Consider the following 24,220-nt stretch of genomic DNA (forward strand, 5'->3'; position numbering starts at 1 on the left):
AGCATCTGCCGAAATGCCACTGACAAGCTGCATCATCTAGAGGCGTTGTCACCAAAATGCCGCCTATTTTCGGCGATATTTCAGCAGCGACGCCAGTGGATGACACTACTTTTCAGTGGCATTTCAGCGGTGGCGCCTATTGACGTTGCCGCTTGTTGGTGGAATTTTCTCGGATGCTCATCCACGGTCACGGTCCTCTATAGCTTGTCGTTTGGTGCCCACCAGACGAAAAAGACTAGAGGCTTGAGCAGTGGTCTCCACTGTCCTAGCAAATGGTTGAAGTAACTCCAGTGCTGTAAGCAAGAAAGGTTTTGCTCTGTATTTCAGAGAGAGGCCCATGCCCCGCTTAGCTCATGTCACCATTATCCTGGCCTTGGTTAGCATGGTTCCCAGGCTCCTCACCTGTTTACCTACTTGACATCAATGGCCATTTAAGTAGCTGACTGATGTTAATGCAACAGTACAATTCACCTTGGTATTGTTATGGGTGGGGAGTAGCTCCTGCATTTTGAACAGCTTTCCCTTTTAAAAGCAGCAGCTGTCTCACAGCAAAACTAACAGGAAGCCCTGGCACAAGCCTAGTGAATTGTACTGCTGCACAGCCAGGAGAGGAAACAGGAGCTGAGAAACACAGTTCAAGCCATGTTGCTGCCACTGATCAGGCTAGAACAAACTGACAAGGTAGGTTAGTTTCAGGGGGCATGAGGCTGGGACAGGGGAAATCACAATCTGTCCCATGAAAAGCAGCAAGACGTTTCACAGATGGTGTTTTGCAAACTGGATGGAGCATTTCCAGCATGCCAGGCTGGGGGTGGCGATGTTGCAGCACCTGCAGTTATTAAGCAATGCTGCTGCCTGGGTACTGCAGTCCAGTCAAGGGCTCCAGCAATTTTTATAGTCAACTAAAAACCAAGCCCCCATTCTGTGCCCTCTTTGGCAGCTCAAGTCTCACTTTGTCAGGTGTTTCTTGGGTATAAAGTGACTCAGGATCAAATCTGGGGCTGAGCCCACAGTTGTAGGAGGGCAAAGACCCAAGAACAAATTCACCTGGAGAGATCAGAGCAGCTGGGGCTGCAAGGCGCCTAGGGAGATTTGTTACCAAGATGTGTGAAGCCATATACAGAGTTGGAGGAAAGAAACAGGCACACTATACAGGGAATGTAACCAAATCGCCATGGCACTGAAGTGAGCTTATTTTCACCTTGTCCCCTTAAGTGAAATCTTAACACCTGCACCAGGGTAGAAGTTGGACTAGATCTGACTTTGGGGCTGGTCCGCAGCTGCAGAATTGGTCTAACAAGCATCATGGAGGTTGCATCTCTCCCCTTTACGTTCTGGATCCAGATCCAGGCTGTGTAGCTTAGGCCCATGGAGACTCCTAATCGTCCTTTCCTAGTTGCTGTGGGAATCAGGAGATGTCTGGGAGGGGCTCTTCTTGTACCCCACTCTGACAGATCCAGTAATTTCCAAGCTTGAAGATATTACAAAAAATAAAGAGTGAGCAAGAAGGATTTGAAAGGTCACTGGCCCTTTCAAGATGAGGCCATGGCAGGATTTACTATGTTTAAAAGTTGTTCTCCAAGTTCAGACATTTGAATTTTTTAAGCTTTAGCTCAGCAGATTGAGAGTCCCTGAAGTTTTCCTGGGGATGATGGAACAGCTTAAAATATTGCGTCTTTCAAAATGCTCTCCACAAATAGCCCACTTCCAAACAACAGACTGTTTATGACTATGTGATGTGGAGAAGCCTCCTCTAGGAGTTGGAGTTATGGAAACTATTTGACCCTAACTTGCTGCTGGGAAAGTGGCAGGAAGAGTCAGACGAACATTCACAAAGTGACTGCAGCTTAGATCCCTCCCTGTGCCACAAGAAGTTCTGCTCTGCTCCTGCATGTGCCATAAAGTTCCAAGCTGGCTGAAGAAGCTTTTCATAAACCCAGGAAATGAGCAAGTCTTTACTCTTGCTCTTCAAGTCCTTGTTTGCTTGATACAGTTTGGCAGTCCAGCAGCAAGCAGCCAAATCTTGCCTTAGCATGTCAACCCTTTCCCAAGTAAACTAGCTCCTGGGACATACATCTGTCTATTCCAAACACCCCTTGCTCTGGCCTTGTTTGGAGATTAAGCTGCAAGATGAAATTCTTGCCTGAAAAGCATTCAGTAGAATTCCTGTGATGAAGCTGGGCTGGAGCCGAGAGATGCTACTTTTGGAAGTGGGCCTTATCACAGCTCAAGTCTACTGCCTGGGCAGTGGTCAGCCAGAAGAGCAGATGCACAGCTTTCCCCAGCAGAGCGATATGATAGCTGGTGTAATATGCTGCAGGAACACAAACAGGCTCCTAAGAATGGACATGAACTACAGCCCGATAGGGTCAAGATGCCCTGAACAAGGTCTCTCCCATCTCCCCGCAGCCAGAATGGGAACATTTCTCCTGATGCATACGAATGCTACAGTGGCCACCGTTCAAAACTCAACATTAACATTGCAGACATTAACATTGCACAGGGAAATGGTCTTGTCTCTCTGCTACCATTGGGTGGGAACTGTTGTACATGGGCCAAGAACCCCTCTGCCACGCATAACTGGGGTATCTTAGCTTCATAAAACTAGTAAGCAGCATTGAATATGCATTAAAGTGGGGCCTCCTAAAGCCTAGGTGAGGATCCAGAACATTCGCATTCCATGACCAATAAAGGACAACCCACCCGATAGGTTTCTGTCATCTTTGGTTTTATGACAACTGGGCAGCTGATACTTCAATTCTCTCCTTCAAAACTACACCTCTTGCTGGTGCCATGATCACTGCCTCCAGACAAACTACCATCATCCCACAAAGACACAGATAGGGCAGGCTGTAGCAAGATGCCTTAAAGTGGCCATTCAAATCAGAGGCCAATGTGAACACCAGACACACCTCACGATCCCGCAGCATTAGGGTTAAGCCAGAAGGTATAGTGCAGAGGAGAAAACATCTCTAAACACAACAGGGAGACAGTGTCCTTACTGCAGGTGAAAGAGCATTCAGATTAACTTAAAACCAACAATAGTAGATTGTTCCCCCCAAGAACAAACATTTGTCAGTTTTCATTTCACTACAGTGCTGGCTATAAATAACTCAGTTAGGTGCTTGCTCCTCAGTTAGCTCCACGGCTAGCTCCAGCTTCAGCGAACTTCCTGCAGGTCCAGCTCACAGTAATGTCTAGACTAAGCTAGAGTGTGTTAGCCTTTTATTGCACACTGCTGGGCCAAGAACCTGAAACAGCCATGTGACTTTCCAGGCTTTGACTCAGTGACATTACAGTGCCGTGCACCATGGGAAGAAAGTGATGTTGCAGTGTAAGTTTCCTTCCCCCGCAGATACTTGGAAACAAGATTTGCCAAGCAAACTTTCCTGGGGGCGTGAAAATGACTGTGGCCATCTTCCAAGTCACAGCAGCACCTACATACGTGATCCATTAAGGCTATAGCCAACGAAGTTCTTTGGACCCTGTTGAGGATAACCAGAGATGTTCTCAGATCATCATTTCCAGGAATAAGGAAGCTACAATACAGCTGCACTACAAAGAAAAGGTGATGCTGACCTGTGTTAGGCCCAGGCCCAGATCCACAAGCATATTTAAGCTCCTAACTTCCACTGAGATCAGTGGAAGTGAGGAGCCTAACTACCTTTTTGTGGATCTGGGCCCCAATGTCTGTGCCACACATTGTTCCACCACCTGCATGCTGCTCACAGCGATGGCTGGAAGCCACAGACCTGTCATCTTAGGGGATGCTGCTTCTCCACTAGTACATGCGAGTCGAACACTGCCATTGCAAGACAGTCTGGCTCCTGTGCATTTAACTGTCATGAAAAGTCCCTTGATTAAAAGCCAACGGGCTGTCACCCCTTGTTCTGGATACAGTACCCTTCTTTTAAGAATCAGAGCATGTATAATTCTGGATGGTCAAGCAGCGACGAAGGCCAGTCCCTGTTTCACTGGAGCAGAAGGCTGAATGCAAAACAGTCCTTTGTTTGTGTGTCCTTGGGGATGTTCAGCAGAAAGTGATGCATGCAGGCACACAAAAGGCCTGTCGGTTATGAAGACCGGTGGAGAATGAAAGTTCTGAAGCCAGCCGAACTGCGTTTAGCAGCCATTAAGCAGCAGTCAGCTGACTTTTCCGCTCGCTTTAATTATAACTCATGTCTATTAAAGTCATCTCTTTTCTAGAGTATAAAATGACAGTTACTGGAAACCAACTCCAGGCCCCGCAACACAAACCTGTTTGTTTAAACCATGGAAACTTCGCTGAAGATTTTGATACCATCAGTTGCAGTACCAAGGGGGAGGGAGGACAGGAAGTAAGGCAGGGGATTATTTGATATACCAACAAGAAGAATAGACGCACATCATCAAGATAATGCTTAGGGATGGACTGACAATTCAGTGCACGGAAAAAGAGAGAGACAACTCCAGGGCAGCGTTACGCTCCTTCCAGTTTAGTAGCCACAAGTGGGTGAAGGATATTGCACTCGAAGAATTAAAACAATCTCCACTAAAAAGAAGACAATCCTAACGGGGCTGCTTGAGAATTTCTGTCCTAGTCAATTTTATTTTGATGTTATTAAAAGAAAAGGTTCCTGGGAGGTAAGAGCGACAGCCCTAAATACTAGAACTTGGCTAAATGATTAGGGAATGTGAGGCACAGGGAGCTGAGAGGTATAAGAACTAGTCACAAATACGAGCACTCACTGAGAGCGAGCACCAAAGCTGGTGTGGGCCAACCTTCACCTGAACATCATCTGATAAATCAATATGATGGCTCCAGGGAAGAAGCCAAACAAATGCCACCTTCTTCAGCAAACAGAGTCCAAGTAAAAGCCATTTCTGGAGCAGTGCAGTGTGGAAAGAGAATTGGAGTGTGGGCAGAGAGAGTAGCCACATGCACCATCTACCTCAACTGGAGACCTGGGTTTGCACAGCCGAAGCTTCTATGGAATTCTACCATCAAACCTTGTTCTGCAATCTAGGTAGAGATCATGTGAATGAAGTCTGAGAGGTATAACAGGCATGTAACATGGTTATTCACTACTCTACATACACACATCTGCCCGAGCAGCTGTGCAACCCATCCCAAGTCCCTTGGCTGGCTTTCTAGATGACATTAATGCAGAGCCTACAATGTACACAGCATAAGGGGCACATTACATATCACTTATATTTAATGACAAACAAATCTGTTATATTGGAAGAAAAGGCCACTCCTGCTAGAAGTGTCCTGGCGGAACATTCCACCAGAGCTAGTCAGCCTGCATTCAGTGCCATCTCCTCAATGTTCTGAGAGACAGGAATGCACTAGCGGGAGTCTTTTCTGTCTCTAACATATATAGCGCTGGGCCCAATCCAGTCCCACAAGAGCCGGTGGCAAGACTGACTTCCGTGGGAGTGAGATCAGCCCCTCTGACACTCTTGGCAATGTTAGAGGGCAGCAACAAGCTGGGGACACATTCATCATGATCTGTGATCAACAAGGAATCCTGATCTGCTGCCATCACTGGATTCCAGGTCCTCAGCCCCGCTCATAATGAGGAAATTATCAATCTGTCCTTTAAATAAAATAAAGATGAAACATGGAGAAGGGAAAATGCATAAACTGGAATGTTCAACAGAAAAATCATCATTTATCTAAAAAGAGCAGAAAAAAACGCCTTTAAACAAAATCACAAAATATACAAATAAATCAGGTACAAAATAAATAAAAGAGATTGGAAATCTACAACACAATTGGAATAATTATAACATTCATTCATATGACAATTGGTTTATGAAATGTATACACTTGGTTCATGGATTTCATTTGTGCTTATTCGAGTTTATGTACACAATTTGAAATACTGTAGTCAGAATACTACATCTCTGATAAAAACTGGAGTAATGTACAATATAATACAATTACTGAAGACCACATATGATGGAAAATAAGACATAGTGAAAAGGCCTAGGAATAGCAGCATAATCTAAAGACAATTGTGTGAGTTTAAACAGTTGTGAACATACGTTTTAAAGGTGAACTTCAAAGCTTTTCAGTGGAGAAAAAAGTAAAGTTTTATGAATGGAAGTCAAAGAAAAACAGTACAGACTTCAATATGTAGTCAAAGGTAAGACTTAAATGCAGGGGAATGGTTTGGTTTTAGGGATTAGGAGATGTAGCTGCTGTTGCAGAGAGAGAGCTGAATGTTGAACCAGAGGTCTTGGGCTGTTAAGTGACAGAGGAGCATATTCGCCAATTGTTTGGCTTCCAAATTAAATTGATTTGCTATGGAGACATCGGCACCTTGATTTAGTTACTGATCTGGGATCTCAAGTAGTGTTAAGAACAAACAAAAGCTTTGCAGTTCACCCCCTAGGGCCCAATCCTACAATCCTTGTGCCCCTTAAAGTCAGCAGGAGTTCTGAGGCCAGGAAATGCAGGATCGGACTTGAAGGGTATGCCTGCACAGGTGTTCTGGAGCCTATGGCAGCGAGCTTCCCAGCCTGGGACGACAAGTCTTGAGCTTGCTGGTGCCCTAAAAGTAGCCGTGTAGACAGCACTTTGGAGTCATGGCTTGGGCTAGAGCTCAGATCCTGAACTCCACCATGGCTATTTTCAGAGTGCTGGCACAAGCCCTGCTAGCCTAAGTCTATCACCCCTGGCAGGGAGGATCGCTCCCATGGACTCCAAAATGACCTTTAGCATTGGAGGAGCAGGTCCTGAGATGTTCCCAGTATCCAAACACCATGTGAGTGTGCAGCAAAGCTAAGACAGCAAATCTTTGAGTGATGTCCCCTCCCTCTTTGATAGCTACAGTTATTGTGGGGAGAGGATCAGAACAGTTCAGTTACAGCCTTCTGCAACTGCATGTGGCTAGATGTGCAGCGTTTCTTCTCCTTCCCCCTAAACTCCACCAAAGTAGTGGGAGGACGGCAGGGAACTAGACAGAGTCAGAGCAGCAGCACTGTCAGAATGCTGCATCCATGTACCAAGAGACTACTATCCAGAATGACAGAATGCACTACCTAAGTGAGACTCCAGCAACAAAAACCTTCCCAGCCCAACTGTGGAACATGGACCCTAGCGAGTAGGAACTGTGTTGGAGATTCTCTAGCTACCACATGTCTGTTGCTTTGTAAACACATGCTCACAAACCTAATTAACTTCTTAATGCTGGAGGTACTGACCTATGGATGGGCCCAGAAGGCATTAATGCAAGTATCTACACCAGGGGTCGGCAACCTTTCAGAAGCGGTGTGCTGAGTCTTCATTTATTCACTCTAATTTAAGGTTTCACATGCCAGTAATACATTTTAACGTTTTTAGAAGGTCTCTTTCTATAAGTCTATAATATATAACTAAACTATTGTATGTAAAGTAAATAAGGTTTCTAAAACGTTTATGAAGCTTCAATTAAAATGCAGAGCCCCCCGGACCAGTGGCCAGAACCCAGGCAGTGTGAGTGCCACTGAAAATCAGCCTGCATGCTGCCTTCAGCATGCGTGTCATAGGTTGCCTACCCCTGATCTACACTTTCAATGACAAGTGTAAAACCCAGGTTACCTGCCTGACACCATCTACCTGGGTGTTGCAGTCACTCCAATTCACAACGTCCCCCGCATGCTGACACACTTCTGCATAGAATGGGGCACTTGAGATCTGCAGCACAGAAGAAAACAAATTTTTGCTCTAAGAGAAGCAAATCAAACAAATGCTGCTAGCCAACCAGACTTCATTTGCCCTATGTTCAAACACTGCCTCACAAAGGCGGGAGACCTCCAGAGATACCAGCACATCCCAGTAACTCCTTGAGCGTCACAGCTGCTTCCAATCTCAGATTTTGTTCACTTAGCCTCTTTGCCATTGCTGATGTTATGGCTCTGACTTTCCATTACTAGTGTCTATAAAAATCTCAACCACCACTCTGCAACAGACAGGTTTTCTTCATAACCCTCCAAACCATTCTTTAGAGGAGAGGAAAAAGTTGACTCAACAGCAAGCACTTGGCTAAAACTGAATTAGATTTTCGTAATAGCATTTTCACAGCAGTTGGGAAGGCACTTTACTCTGTAGGATTCCAGCTGGCAGCCCTGTTCAAACTTAAAAGTCTCGGGAGAAATCATGAACAATAAGTTTGGGGTGGGGAAGGAGAATCAGAAATCCCAAGAATCCTATCTCAATGTGAAGAAGTGTTATAATGGAATCACACCCAAGGGATGCAAAAATGACCAACAGTCATCTTGGCTTGCAGACGAAGATATGACAAGAACAAAACCAGGCAATGGAGTTTAATCTACTAATATACACACTGTAGGTTTTTAAGGATTTGAGCCCATCCATAGGTGAGACTTTAAAGCAGCATGTGAATGGGGATGGGTAGGAGGGAAGAGAGGGCTCCATGTGACTCTCAGAAATTAGGTGTTCAGACGACGTCTAATGTGTCTTACACCTGAGCCAGAAGTCAGTGCTAATGACAGGTAAACATCTCAAACCAGGCTTCTTCACTGGGCAAGAGGCTGGATGCATCACTTTAGTTCCATGCCTCCTACATTCACCTTCCCCAGCTCAGGGGGAAAGACGCTGGGATTTCCTGCATTGGTGAGGTCTTTCCCTTTCTCCCCTAAGGTATGCTCTAGCCACCCCAAGCTCAGTTTCCCAGGTGTTAATGTAGACAAGCAATAAACACATGAAATCCAAACTGAAAATCTAACCTGTGCTATTTAGGAGAGGGAAGTACCATAGCCAGAATGCACCTCATGATGCTGAACATGCCCTCCTGATGTGCGCAGCTAGCACAGCGGGGAAGCAAAAGGCAGAGAGACTAAACAGAACATGAAGAGTGGCCTTTTGGAGGACAGAGGCAGAAGCAGGGCAATGAGAAGAAACCTTGATAATAATTTGGCGGAGGGGCTAAATGAGGCAAGCCTATGTATTGCTATTAGGCTCCTCAATGCCAGTCCTCACTTGCTACATGCAAGTTGCCGCATCGTGTCCATGTGCCATTGGGATAGCAACTCTTCAGAAGCAGCTCTCCCCAGAGAGACCATAAAGGGAGGTGCACCGGGACTAATGCGCAGACGCACACCATAGCAGTGAAGCAGTTTTGCTAGTTACTCATTTAAGATCTCCCACACAGGTGCTCACTTTGCCCCCTAGTCAGAACCAGACTAAGGGCTACTTTTTGCAATAATTCTGCCAGGATAAACCACTTGGCCTTTGGCATCACTTATCAAGGTGAGGCCTCATGTGGAGTCCTGTGTCCAGTTTTGGGCCCCATGCTACAAGAAGGATGTGGAAAAACTGGAAAGAGTCCAGCGGAGGGCAACAAAAATAATTATGGGGCTGGAGCACATGATTTATGAGGAGAGGCTGAGGGAAATGGGATTGTTTAGTCTGCAGAAGAGAAGAATGAGGGGGGATGAGNGGACAGTTACATCAGTACACTCTGCCCTTTGTGCTGCTCTGGTGAAACACAGCAACCATAAACTCGGCTTAAATAGCCCACTTACCTGGGTCTGCTTTTACTTTGCATCAACAGAGTAACAGAGTTGCAGTGGGGGAGGTTTAGGTTGGATATTAGGAAAAACTTTTTCACTAGGAAGGTGGTGAAGCACTGGAATGGGTTTCCTAGAGAGGTGGTGGAATCTCCTTCCTTAGAGGTTTTTAAGGTCAGGCTTGACAAAGCCCCGGCTGGGATGATTTAGTTGGGAATTGGTCCTGCTTTGAGCAGGAGGCTGGACTAGATGACCTCCTGAGGTCCCTTCCAACCCTGATATTCTGATTCTAAGATGATTATTTCCCTGTCAGAACAGGCCAAACCCCTATTGTTCTTTCAATCCAAGGACTAAATACTTCTTTGGATCCTTTTGAAGCCACATGATGGACAGCCTAAAAAAAGAACAACACACACAAAGCCAAAGCAGCATGACGTACAGCAAGTCCAAGGTCTGTTTCACACAGTGCTATTGAGCAAACCCCAGTTATGGCATCAAAGTCTACAATATACAAATTTCTAGATAACATATTAATGCCAGTCAGACACCTTCGGTATAAAGTCTCAAGTTATAATGTTAACAAAGATACTGTAATGGTAACACCCACCCCTCCCCAAGTTTGCTAGTTCTAAACTAATCCAGACACTGGATAACGTAACAACTGGTACACAGGTACTAGTTTTAAACCAATGATTTGTGTATTCGATATCCTATAACATATGGTACATATATCATATGGAAATGATTTGTGTCTATTCTATATCAGCACGAGGAAGTTGCATTTCCCAGCAGGTCCTGGAGAACTTGGTCATCCCCTCTGTTATACGGGGTAGTTACCTAGGATGCTAGCGAGGAGACAATGCTGCCATCTGCTGTTCACAACCACTTCCCTTGTAGCTAAGCTCCACAGAGATCACATGAAGCACCATGGCAACCAAAGGGGGCGGAGCACTGCTGCTGTCCAATCAGCCACTCCATTTTCCTTTGAACTGCTTTCAAACAGAACACAGAAGCAGCTCCCTACAACACCTCCTCCAAGGCCAAATCCCAGCCTGCTTAAGTGCTGCCCATTGCGGGGTAAGGAGCAGCAACTGGGAGATGTTAGTGAGTCTCCCAGGTGCCATTCCCTTTTTCCCCTCCCCACCTGCCTTCTCCCCAGGAGAGGTGAACGCCAACGGCATATGAACAGGAATGACAGTCTGGAGGAAATGTGTGCGTATGGCATTACCACCACACTGCTAAATGTGGAGCCAGGTTAGACTTTGACTGCGACATATGGAAACAATACTGGGCAGCACCCTGAGCTCAGTATAGGAACAGTGACACAAAATGGTTCGGGAGAAGTCAGAGAGAGAATTGTATGGGAATGAAAGCAACGACCAAGGCAGGGAAGTACCGTGCAAGCCTGCCCCATCCAGCTCTGCTGATGCACCTCATCCCTGATCTATAGTACCGCCTGCTATGCCAATCCTGGGTTCCCCACTTAGTTTTGACAATGCACATCAATCTCAGGCTGCACCGGCTATGCCAGTCCTGGGCTATCCCACCACCTCTGCCAATGTACCTTAATCCTGGCCTTCATTCTCTGCTATAACCCAGTCCTAAGCAATCCTTGGGGAAGGGCCTCCCACGGTGCAGGGATTTTGGGATGCAGACATGTGGCAAGTAGAATAACGAGGGTCCTGGAAACTCTCACCTGTGAGTAGGGTCTGCAGAGGGAAAGGTTATATGTTAAATCCACCTCCACACTCAGAGCTTATGTGCTTCATCTGATCTCCATGCCACCAGAGTCAGTCTTGTTTGGAGAGAGAGATTCTCATTATAAAGCAAGAACATTCCTTCACTCTTTACAAAGATTTGGCAATACACAGAATTAAAAATCATGGTGACAACAGATTCAGGTTCATTTCATTCAAACAGGATTCACCCAACAGGAGTGTAAAAATTAATTCACAGTTGTGCATTTAAGATACTAGTGCTGAAAACCTCACTTCAAAGAACTTTTGTGCAAAAAGTGTATTGACATAGGAAACCGTGGTGACATGCCCTCCTGCCTCCCAGAGACCACCAGCTAATAAACTGGATTCTGCACTTCGGCTTGCACTTCAATGCAGGTGGAAGAGGGAAACAATACAGGCCACAGGAGCCAATGTTGAATGATGCCGTATCCTTTCTACAAATCAAAGCCTTGCAAAGGGTCAAGGACTGAAGTCAAGTCCAATGGTTCCCAAAGCTTTCAGCCAGCGCCTTGTTTCATGACAGTGACTGATTGACAGCTCTGCTTTGGGTATGCATAGCTCTGTACCGTAGCATCTAGAACCTGAGCACCCCTGAATTTGGACAGCCAAGCAGAGACTCACATAGCGCTATGTCTGCTCTGGTAGGAAGTTTACGGCATAGAAGCAGCTCTGGGGATTTCCACTGCAGCAGGAACACTATTTCTGCAAACACGGGTTCAAAAACTAAGATTGGTTCCTGAGTTGGGCGTGTCGTCCCTCTGCTTGCACTGGCACCTGCCACATGCCCCGGTAGCCATTTCCCTCGGAAGCCCATCTCTACTGTGTCCCCCTTCACATTTCAACAGTCCCATGTACTCTTACAGCAGAGGGATTGGCTTTTCTTTTTTTCCACAGAAGCCAGTCTATGGAAAGACAGCATTCCTTGTCCCTGAAGCCAATTTGTGGGAGCTCCTGTCCCCCTACCAAGGATGTCCGTTTTCCATAAAAATCACACCCATGACCAACTAGCTTTATGAAAGTTACTTCACCTTCTCTTACCAAATTTGGAAGAGTGAAGGGAAAAGTTATGCAAAAACAGCCTGGAGAGTTTGGACAGAGACAGGAGTTACTCGCCTTTGGGATGACATGGCTTTTGTGGTTTGTGTTACAGGGGAACAAATATTTTCTAAAAAGTCACAATGCAGTATGAAAACCAGAAATCCAATCAAATTAGAAATCTCCCCAGCAGAGAATATCTTCCGTTTGAATCCTGCCCTAACTCAGCAGGTTTGACATGAAGCATACTGCAGCCCAGGATTACCATGCTATGCATCACTGTCAACAGTGGTTCACAATCAGGAACATTAGGGCACAATGGCAGCTTAAATGAAAGCGACCAGACCAAGGAAACAGATCTCTCTTCTATGTGGGTTAACATCATAACATTTCACCCCTCTGCTCTGGCAGAAAAGGTGCAACGTTAGCAACCCTCCTTGAGACAGTTAAAGGGGGGCTGCTAGGGCTAGACAATCCGGTGCTGTAAATAACCTGTACGTTGCCAGCTCCATCCGAGGCATGTGTGGCACATACGTCCACAGGTGGCTGCGGTTCTCTCGCAGCGCTGTGCCAGAGGCAACGGGTGGGCCAGAAAACGCTGAAGGAGACAACAGGCACATGGTTTAAAAGGAAAAAGCAGCAGCATTTTTTAAAATACAAAGGTAAAAAATGAGGGAGTTAAGTTTTGGGGCCGAATTTCCCAGTCTCACGGTTCCACATGTTAAATACCATGCATGGAACTTCCATTCCCCCTTGGGGGACTTTACCAACTGCCCTCCAGAGGGCTAGAGTGCCTTCTGTAAAAGGGGCCACGAACTGCCTTTCCCCATGCCATCTTTCCTTGAAGGGCACAGAGGACCCATCTGTGGCCCCTTCTCAGAGGAAACAGCAAAATGCTTCCTAAGCCCTAAAGCAAATGGGGCAGACCCCCACGCAGCAGCCACGTACTCTGGCTTCCCACAAGGAGCTGCTGCAGTGAAATACTGCACCTTTTCAGAACGCGTTTGCACAGATGTAACTATGGAGTCAGACTTGACCCACAACCACAGAGAAGGTGCTTTCCACCTGGGCTAAGGGAAGGGGGAGGCAGCACTGACACCGAGGATTCCGCGACTGGGCTTTGCTTTTAAACTCAGTCAGGTAAAGCTTATCTGAGGGTAAAGAAAGAAAATGGTACATAACAATCAGGCCACGGGATGTTCTTTGAGCAACGCAGGCTGAAAGTCAACAGAGAAACCACCATGCAGGATTTGCTCACTGACAGACTCTGCATTTTGGGGGGTTTACAATATACAACACAGTGACCTCCCAATGAACGCATTTCCCCTCCACTCTGAGGCCAGGCTCCGGGATGCCTGGGATGGGCAGGTGGAGTGGCACTGACGGCAGTCATGGAGGATGCTACTGTGGACAGCTAGAAGAACAGTAGATAAAAGGAAAGAGGGAAGGAAATCCAGCATCTCTTCAAAAATAGGGGAATCGCCTGGAGACTAACCTCTCCAATCCCTGAAGTACAATATGCTCCCTCAAACTCCCTCCACAAAATACAGATCAAGCTTGTAGTGGAAGTTCTTGGTCAGTCTTTGGGGAGATCAGGAAGGCCCTCACTCCACCATGAAATCCATCTTGCAATGGCAAAGGTTTAGGAGCCACCTGGAGGATTTGCTTTGGACATTGTTCTAGCAGCATCTTTTGTCTTAACACGAACAGTAATACTGGGGGAATGGTTTGTCCTGAATTCTATCCCAGTTATTTAACATGCCCTGCAAATATGCTTTGGTTAAAGCAAAGGGCACACAGACTACTTCGGTATGTTAGAGTCTGAGATTCGACATTTTGGGGTTCATGCTTTCAGTACAGCAAGGGAGGCAGGGAACTTGACCATGTGATTCCCAGTAACATTAATGCAAATTCCAGGGGGACAAAAATTGCCCAGTACACTACTAAAGAAATTTATCCCGGTCTGTAATTTGACGAGACTGCAGTTATGTCAATTAAAAACCCACCTTCATATTCAAAACACACAACATCTGTGGAGGTTACAAAACTGTAAATGTAACAACCTTTTTGTTTTACAAGGAACCGTCTGAAATTTCAGATATTATGAACACATGCAACCAAAATAACTACACCTTCCCTGAAGCTCAACTGGGGAGAAAATAATGCCCATTCCCCCAAACTTCCATACTGCTAAGCCACAAGTTCCTTGAAGTCTCATCCATTCTTTGTTCTCAGGACACAAATACATATGAGTACCAGTTGCTGTTTTAACAACAGGGCAACAGACAGGACCAAAAGGAGGGGTGGAAACAGGTCTATGACACTGGAGCTGATTCACAAAGTCACAACACAGCGTATTTGGGGGAGGGGAGGGACAGCAACCATTTAAAACTCTGCAAAATTCTTTTTAAAAACATGATCTCTCTTGAAAAAATAATCAGAGCAGTTTTAAAAACTTCTCCGCGCATCTAGGAAGGAAGGGCAACCAATGAGGGTCAAAGATACGGCTGAAAAAATAACACGATTCTACTTTGCAAGGAAGAATCCCATCGTTCTCCAAAGGGCACTCACCATGCCCAATGTTTGTTTGGTTTTTATCTTGCTGTGTTCTCATTTCTTCCTCTTCTGCTCCCAGGAAGGGCGCTAAGTCTTTGGTCTCAGAACACTGGATGCAGCACAGCATTGCAAGCACATACTAAGAGCGTTTGCAGTCAAGAAGGAGCGATGACTGGTCCTGCTGAAGTGATGGATGGAAAAAGATGCAGATTGTTAGCTCCTAGATGGAGCCTTCGCTATGCATACTGTGATTGGACTTGTTGTGTGTCACGCAGTTCTGTTCATTCAGCAGATTTGCCGTCTCATCCGGCAAACCATCATGCAACTCCGTAAGAGTCAGTTCGATTTTAGTGTTTTCACTGTCCGAGGACTGAGGTGTCTTGTCCATCCGGGATGCCATCAGGGCATTTTGGTACTGCTGTCTTGAGATCTATTTCACGCACACAAGGGGAGTGGGGTGGGAAACACACACAAAGAAGACACAATAACACTTTGGTTTCTAATGCTGGTGTCCTATAGGACACACTATGAACATAAACTCTCTCCTCTTACAAAATTCTCCTTTCAGCCCCGTTTTTCATGGGATCATTCCACTTTCTACAAGACAAGGCTGAGTTCTGCAAGCCTAGCAGGATAACAGAGAATCCTAACTTAATATCATGATGTGGTGACAATTCAATGTGACACAACATTGTGATAATGTTGCCACGTGGTTCTGTCCTGTCTCAGTGTTGTGATGCATGGATTTGTCTCACTGGATATACTCTTGAGAGGCCCAAGAGATTTTTAGTTACTCCTAGCTAAAAGCCACTGATGTTGTGATGCAAATTTTGAGGGCCTCATCCAAAGCCCATTGATGTCAATGGGAGTCTTTCCAGTGACTTCAATGCGCTTGGGATCAGATTCTTAGAGCCCTCTGTAGGAAGTGAGTCAAACAAGGTTTACAATTCTGATATAGTTCAGCAATTCATGGTCTCACATGCAGCGTGGGTCAAATCCTGAAGTCCTTGCTCTGATGCCAATGGGGATTTGCCTGTGTAAAATCTGACCTTTGGGCCAACATCAAATTAGCCAGCTTTTTGGTAAGCTAACAGGAACTTAGGGTTTGCTATTCTGGAGTCAGCATATAGGTCAAATATTTCAATACCTTGTCCTGGTACCTGATGCTCCAGAGGAAGGCAAACCCGCTAACCTCACACTATACCTGACAGTAGTGCCATGCTACACATGGGGAAATGGGAAACTCCTTCCTGACAATAGCGAGCAATCCCCTTGCACTGCGTTGGATTCACCTTCCCAGTTATATCAGCTGAAATGACGTAAGTGTAGAGATGACCCCAAGTTCTGAGCAGCAACAACTGATTGACATGGGAGTGGGGAAATGAAGGAGGTGGGAAAGGAGTTCTGCTTCTCGCTCACTAGGATCGTTTCTCATAAAGCAATTTCAAGGCATGTGGATGCAACATAACCTTGGGTTGCCTCTCAATACAAAGAAATAATTGGCCACTGCAGTCTATAACATGGGCCTGTAACACTGACACAGTATTAAACCCTTATTAATTTAAGTCTGTAAAACTCAGTGCATCAGCTGGTTGGAGCGTGTGTCTCTGTGTTAAGACATCACCACTTTTAAATCTTATTCCCAGTATATCTGGGACCATAATCAACATCTCCAGCATTAAAAAGATTTTTTTTATTCTCTCTCTTATTTAAAGAGTTTTGAATATCTGATTAACTGCAGCAAAGGGCAAAACAAGTTAAAGTGCACTGTTTGAGCTGTGTGCTTCGAAAGAAAGTCTCAATATAAGTAACCAATTGAAAATGTTTTTGTTTAAACTAAGCACCATGATCATTCTTGGATAGTGGGATACCAGCTTCCCTTAACTAAAGGGGGATTCAGCTAGGTTTGAATTTCCGGTTCCATCACATTGGTCTGCTCATCCCACAAGATCTATACTCATTTCAGCACCTTGCCTGCTTATCATGATGGGACACAGAGAGCTGAAGAACAGAGCAATATGCACGTGCCCAGCGGTGGTTAGCACAAGAGGTGGGCCTGACATGGGAAGTCCGGATGCAGAGATGAAGTCAAGACTTCTCTAAAGTTGAGGAAGGGGGACAAGCTGGGAGACAGGCTGGATCCCAAGTTAGATTCTGGGCCAGTTTTTAGTTAGAAATGAAATAAATCAATTGTACCACCAAATTCTTCATTCTTCAACTACTGAGAGCTGATTCAGATTGTTCAAAAGGCTTTACAAAACTTCGCAGCCACAGATGGGCTTTCAAGACTAACTCCAAAAGATTTTTTTTTTTTTAAAGCTTCCTCTGAAGTGCTGGTAACCAGAAAGTGAAGTGACCAGTCCGATTTCACTGTCCAAACCGAGCACTGGAGGAAAGTCAACCAGCAGCAGAAACCAGGGAAAGCAGGCAGTTTAAAATGACTGCTGCTTTCATAATCCTAGTTCCTCTTTGCAACTCAAGGACATAACAGATCTGCCATCTCCCTCCCCCACCTCTCAGCTCTGCAAGGTAGCGCAGCATTTCTGAGAGGGAACCCAGCTGTCTCTTTTCCTACCTTGACAAACTGAATATCTGAGAGTGCTTTCACTGAGTAGTCTGGGACGTACACCTGAAGGAAAGATGCATTCAGCTGGTTGTTGCTGCTCCCCAAAGTTGGTGTCACCGCTTCAATACGATCACCTCTATTTAGAGAGTCTGAATGGTTCAAACCACAAGGACGAGGGGGTGACTTGTTTTCAGCTGAAGAATAGGAAAGAAGAGAGAGAAACTTTTTAAATAAAGCAGGAAATGGTTAGTAGCTGGTTCTCAAAGACATCTGTTAACCCATGATATAGCATGGAGGACTGCACCGGTACTTAAATCATTGAGTACACAAAGTACAGTTCAGCAGCAAAATTACCATCAGAGTTAAGACATTTTAAATTCCAAGCTAATTTGTGACATCACTATAGTTAGGATAAGCTGTTAATGATTATGATCACACACAGTGTACAGTGCCTTTCATCCAGGGACCTTGGCGCCATTTACCAAGATTTACTTCATTATACCATTTAGTACATTTCACCTATATCACAGGGGAGGCCTCTACTATATCACAGCTGGTTGCTTCACAAGGTAGGGTGCATCCACCTTTAGAGGCCGAGGGAATGCTAAGTGATGGGGTTCTGAATGGGCCAAAGTGCTCTCTCTTTATTTCATCTGTTTCTGAAATATTTTCCCTGACACCTGCCATGGCTCAGGGTTTGAAGGGATAACATGGGCTGACACAGTACAGAACCTCTGTCAGCCAGGTGACACAGTGCACAGTGCAATTACTCTACTCTGTGGAGAAACACTCAGATTCCGGAAAGGCCTTGGCATGCTTGCTCCCTGGGTATGGCAAAATCATGAATGATCAGCTTCTTGCTCTCACTAAAAAAAAGAGTGCTGAGCTTCACTGGCCTACCGAAGCATTGTAACCATCCCAGGAGGGTGCCCTGGCCATCATTTACCTACTGTAAAGTTGTTTTCAGTAGATCTGATGATCCCTTCTGGCTTTAAACTATGAAAATACTAAAATGCTGCTTTCCTTGTAAAATGATGTTTGCTTCCTTAAGTTTCCACCAACCCAATGCCCTACATGGATTGGGGCCCTCCAAGGTATGTCTACACAGCAACAACAACAATCCGCAGCAGTGAGTCTCAGAGGTCACGTCAGCTGACTTGGGCTCCCACAGCAGGGATAAAAATAGTAGTGTAGATGTTCAGGCTGGAGCCCACACTCTGAAACCTGACGAGGGGGTTGTGTCTCAAAGCCCAGACCAAAACAGCTACATTGCAATTTTTAGCCTTGCAGCATAAGCCCGAGTCAGCTGACCCAGGCTCTGAAACTTGCTGCAGAGGGGATTTTTGCTGTGAAGATGTGCCCACAGTAACACATTTCAAAATCACAGAATATCAGGGTTGGAAGGGACCGTGTGCTGATAAAGACACAGATTATCTACAGGATCTGTGGGTTTTTGGTCCATACCAGACCCAAAGTTCATCAATTCCAAATCAAAGCTAAACCTGGCTTGTTCTGAAGAGCTCATTGGGTAGCTAGTGCACCAAGAGAGAGGTCTCACTTTAAGATGACATGGTGAAAGCCTTTTTGCACTGACTTACCAACCAGCAGAACAGCATCTTGACAGCTGGAGCCTTTCTACAAAGGAGCTTTGACCTTAAAAGGTTTCATGGTGCTCTGGGCACTGTCTCCTTCACTTAATCATAAAATTCTTAATGCCCTCCTTGGCAGCTGGACACAGATCTGCTTTGTCATAGGCAGCACAGCCCACTCTCTGCACTGGCCACATGGATATGCAAACCATGCCATCCTTGCAGGAGAATGAAATGTGCTTCTTCACTTCTTGTGTTCTTTTACCTTTTATCTTTTTCTATAGTCCTAGCTTCTCAGACTCCTCCTGGCTTATGATGGAATTGAAGTGACCCTCCATTTGCCAATTGCTTTTAAAATCCAGTGGCTACTTTACATCTTTCTTTTCAAAAGAGCAAGGAGGAAAATAAAGGTTTTGAGAAACAGGCAATTCTGTGCTGCAATTTCCATCGGTGGGGCAATCATTTTGGCCTCTAGAAGCAATGCCAAGCTTAGACTCAGATTTCTGTCAGCCCTCCATGTGGATACCCCCTTGTTGTCTTGGGAAATGACTATAAGGCTACAATGGCTGTTATCAGAAGCAACCCAACATTACTAAGCATCTTTCTTCACAGAAAGTAGTCTGACCATATACCATCATTCTGTCAACAGACCAAATCAGTCAGCCTTTGCTTTCCCATACTGATGCACAAAATGCCTATTTTGTGGCAAGAACAGCACCTCACTAGTTTTTGGAAGAAAGTTTTTTTTGTGTGAAGTAGCTTCAGGATCAGTGTGAATCTGACATGGACTCCTGAAATCCTCATTCATCAAGGGTAAGGATATTATTAGAAAAATATGGTGACTGAAGGGAATGGAAAGAGTGCATGTGCGAAAAACATGGAGTGGATGGAGGCAGAAGCCAGAACAAGAACAGCCAGCATGCAAGAGAGCACAAAAAGGAAGGGACCGAGAAAGTATGGGGGCAAGCGAGGAAGAGAGGGCACGCAGGTGTGCATGTGCAGAGGTTTCTGGGGGTAGAGGAGGTGTGCATGAAGAAGTAAGGAAATAGAAAGTGCATGAGACAGAAAGAAACCAGACAGGTCCATGTTCTCTGAAGAACAGTGCATTCCCCGCCCCCTCCCAAGCAGGTCAGCTCATATCTAGAAAGCTTGGGTCTTCCCAAATTCCTACAGAAAGGCACAAAACACAAGCCAAACAGCTTTTGGGATTAACACAATGGAACTTTTTTCAGAATGCCCCAATACCACAGCTGAGAACCCTGGTACAGTCTCCTTTGTACCACATGTTCAGCAACACAACTGACATGGAGTTGCATTGTCAGTTGCCATAGCAACCAAGGTTACTATATGATTTCATTTCAAGTGGTATATTCTCTCCCCCTCATCCTCCATTATTATTTTCTATTATTATTTTATTTCTTTCAGTGGGAAAAATCTAGGAAAAAATGTCTGGCATTTATACTGGAAATAGTTTGCAAGTGTGAGGGGTACAGTTCATTTGTAAAATGGAAAAATAAAAAAAAAGATGATCTGGGCACAGCAAAATAGTTGAGCAAAAAAGATAATCAAAGCTGCAGAGTTTCAAGAAAAAAAAGCCATCAAACAGTTTATTAAAGAAAGATTAAACTTTTTTCCCTTCGATTTTAGCGGCTGGAAACTTTAACTGGGCATGACCCCCCCCCCCTCCCTTCGCAGGGCAATAACCTGTAGTTTGTTTGGAATGTGTGTAATACTAATTTCAGGACAGAGGGTAAAATATAGCAGAAAGTTTAAAAGAGAGAGGAAAAACTCAGGTAGTAGATGCCGCATAAACACCAAAAGCTCAGGAAATGGCCAATGCCTCCTTTCATAGAATAACAGGGTTGGAAGGGACCTCAGGAGGTCATCTAGTCCAACCCCCTGCTCAAAGCAGGACCAATCCCCAGATAGATTTTTACTCCAAATCGGCTCCCTTAAGGACTGAACTCTCAACGCTGGGTTTAGCAGGTCAATGCTGAAACCACTGAGCTATCCCTCCCCCCTTTTGGTTTGTACATTAAAGTTTGGGGGAAAGGGGATGGTTTTGTTTTTTTAAGAACACACACATTGTCCTATTCACGTTCCAGTCAGAGGTACAGAGAGGCAGTGGCATTAATATGAACAAGGTAACTTCATGGAAAACAAAATTTCAGCATAGCTCAGCCTTTGTTGAGGAACAGTCATTCTAGTATACTCTGCCATTTCCCTTGAGTAACGTTTTCATTTATCTCCTAACCAGAAAAGGCACCCATGGTGCTCACTATAGGTAAGGTTGGCTTCCAACTTCCATTCTGGATTCCTCTCTCCCTGTTTCCAATCATTCACAAATGCCCCTAACAAGTTCTTTTTGGCCTGACACATTCCATACTTGGTCTCAACCCTCAAGTGAAATGTTTTGGGGAAGTTTAAGCAAAATTAGTTCAAGTTCAGTCATCTGAGAAATACATGGTCTTAAAACAAACAAAAACCCCAATCCCCACATTCTTCCCATATCTCTCATTCACACATTACGTGTATGAATAACTTAAATACCACTATTGGGAGAACTATATAATTTGGCTTTATTTATAACTCTCCATGGAAATCTGTGAAATAAACCAATTTTGAAGACAACAGAGTTTTTGAGCATGTGAAACGGGATATTCTGTGTATGAACAATAAATCTAAATTTTGTTTGGAGATAAGGTACCTCTTTCTCAGTTAAATTTTATATTTTTGGCAGTTCAGCAGTATGCTTTCCTCCATTTTAACTCCATCGTCTGCAGAATTGAGACATTTTGTACATTTTTACATGAACCCAGGCTAGGGACCAGAATATTATCTTTTAAAAAAAAAATCACCCTGATACTGCATCAGTATAGGAGTAAGAGAAGCAAGGACCTTTTCATTACCAAATACGTTCTCTTTAAAAAGTTATTATTTTTTTTCATTTTGATGTGTCGGCAAGTTTGCTACTAATTAGTCATAAACAAAAGCTTAGGATACTTACCTGTTAGGCATATCTCTTGGCTGAACTTCTCTCTAACAAGTAAAAGGGTCAGACAAATACAGACTGCAACTGGTTTTTTATTGGGTCTGCGCAGGCACAAGAATGATGAAAAAGAAGCATGCAGATTTACCTGGAGAACCTGCTGCTAATAATTCTGTTCTGCTGACAACAAAGGTACGAGACAGGGACAAGGGAACTAGAAGAGGGAGAGAAAAAGGGTGAGATCATGACTGGGCAGGGACAGTTCTCCACACTTGCCAGGGGAAGAGTTAATTCACACTCTTCGAAGAAACCAGAAGCACAAAATCAATTGCAGAAAAGAAAAGGGGGAAAAAAGCTGATTAGGCAATTTGTAGAAATAATTAAAAATAAATAAATCAGCAAAACTACATACATTCCACTTGGTAATCTGAAGTGCCATTCAATACAGAGCTCTCAATTTACATCTCAAGACCCATTCATTTAAAAACAGTACACAATGCAAAAGCAGCAACCATGTTAGCCCAAGATTTGAGGAATAAAAATGAAAACCCAGCAAGTCATCTTGGGGGAAGACCCAACTGGGTAACTAAATACAGAAACAAAAACAGGATCAATTTCACCATTTTTCAAATTCTTTTTATCAGACCATCAAAAAGAGCCTGCAATTGTCCAAGTTTAGCCATTTTAGGGTGAAAAACATAGGAACAGCCATACTAGGTCAGACCAATAGTCCACCTAGCCCAGTATCCTGTCTTCCGACAGTGGCCAGCACCACATCCTTCAGAGGGAATAAACAGAACAGGCAATCATCAAGTGATCCATCCTCTGTCACCCATTCCCAGCTTCTGGTAAACAGAGGCTAGGAACACTTTAGAGCATGGTTTTGGATCCCTGCCCATCCTGGCTAATAGCCATTGATGGACCTATCCTCCATGAATGCATCTAGTTCTTTTTTGACCCCTGTTATAGTCTTGGACTTCACAACATCCTCTGGCAAGGAGTTCCACAGGTTGACTGTGCATTGTGTGAAGAAATACTTCCTTTTATTTGTTTTAAACCTGCTGCCTATTAATTTCATTTGATGACCCCTAGCTCCTGTGTTATAAAGAGTAAATAACACTTCCTTATTTACTTTTTCCACACTATCGTGATTTTATAGTGATAATTTGCACTTATGTAGCACTTTCCATCTACAGTTCAAACTGGACTTTACAGACACTTAAGCCTCAGCACCCTTGTATTGTCGTCACTTTCCAGAGGGGGAAACAGAGGCATGAGGGCTGTTAGGGATTAGGAGTCTTAAAGAGACAGGCAACAGCACCTACTCTTGCGCCGCAGTGCCTCTCTCTGGCTATTACCCAGAGTGCTGAGGGGAATAGCTTCCAGACCTACATGGAGCAATCCCAGTCATTTTATTTGTAAGAGTTCATCCCGCCAAAGCAGGACTCTGGGTGCCATAAGACATAAAATCTCATAATGAAATGTACTCTCTTAACATACAGAAAAATGCACCCACAAACTAACTGCTTTGCTACTGGAAAAGGGGCTGTAGGAAAAGTAACAAATACAGAGCCACTAGTGGTCAATTTAAAACAACCTCCAGATGTATGCACTTGGAGTTTGGTGAGGGGAAGACTAACACGCAGTTCAGAGTAGGAGGACCCACCCTGGGAAAGGTACAATGACACGATCTATGGTAGAATGGTGGGATCCCTAAAAAGACAGGTGAGTCTGAGTGCAAAAGCTGGACTGACAGAAGAAAGAACACTAAGAAGTTCACACTGAATAATAGTGGCAAAAGGAGTAGCTGTGAAAGATTTTCCAGTGTAGTGCTGGGTATATGTCAGATGAGCCTTGATGCTCTGGCATCCCCCAGATCCATCTGTATTGTAAGAGCTGAGCCTCAAAATGGAAAGAACAGGAAGGGTGTAAAAACAAACACACACACACACACACACACCTGTTTCTAGAGCAGAGACAAAACTCTTCCAAGGATCTGTGCTTTAGCAAATCTGCTGTTCAAAAACCTACAGGGTGGCAGTAAGATCTGTTTAACTTCAGCATGCGTAATCAAGGAACAATTGCTCCTTACTTTGAATGTGAAATTGCTAACATATATTCAGAAAAATGTCAGCTAAATGGCAACATAGGTTACTGCTTACATCACAAATGTTCCAGAGAATTGCTTGTGTCTCTGGAATTTACTCTAATCATATGCTGTTACAAGGAAATGATAATACCTTAT

At 44.6% G+C, this 24,220-nt stretch overlaps 1 protein-coding gene across 1 annotated transcript in view; it reads right to left on the reverse strand.

Moving 5' to 3' along the window:
• Positions 1–11,392: 11,392 nt before the first annotated feature.
• Positions 11,393–24,220, reverse strand: part of CNNM2 (cyclin and CBS domain divalent metal cation transport mediator 2) — a 198,271-nt gene continuing 185,443 nt past the window's right edge. Inside the window, exons 6-9 of the mRNA XM_075072943.1 lie at positions 22,124–22,189; positions 17,407–17,591; positions 13,375–15,261; positions 11,393–13,340 (exon numbers count right to left, since the gene is read on the reverse strand). Coding sequence (XP_074929044.1) covers positions 15,052–15,261; positions 17,407–17,591; positions 22,124–22,189 — 461 coding nt within the window. The 3' untranslated portion in view covers positions 11,393–13,340; positions 13,375–15,051. The remainder of the gene's footprint in view (positions 13,341–13,374; positions 15,262–17,406; positions 17,592–22,123; positions 22,190–24,220) is intronic.

The sequence above is a fragment of the Chelonoidis abingdonii genome, chromosome 16 (genome assembly GCF_003597395.2).
Source record: "Chelonoidis abingdonii isolate Lonesome George chromosome 16, CheloAbing_2.0, whole genome shotgun sequence".
NCBI classification, from domain to species: domain Eukaryota; kingdom Metazoa; phylum Chordata; order Testudines; family Testudinidae; genus Chelonoidis; species Chelonoidis abingdonii.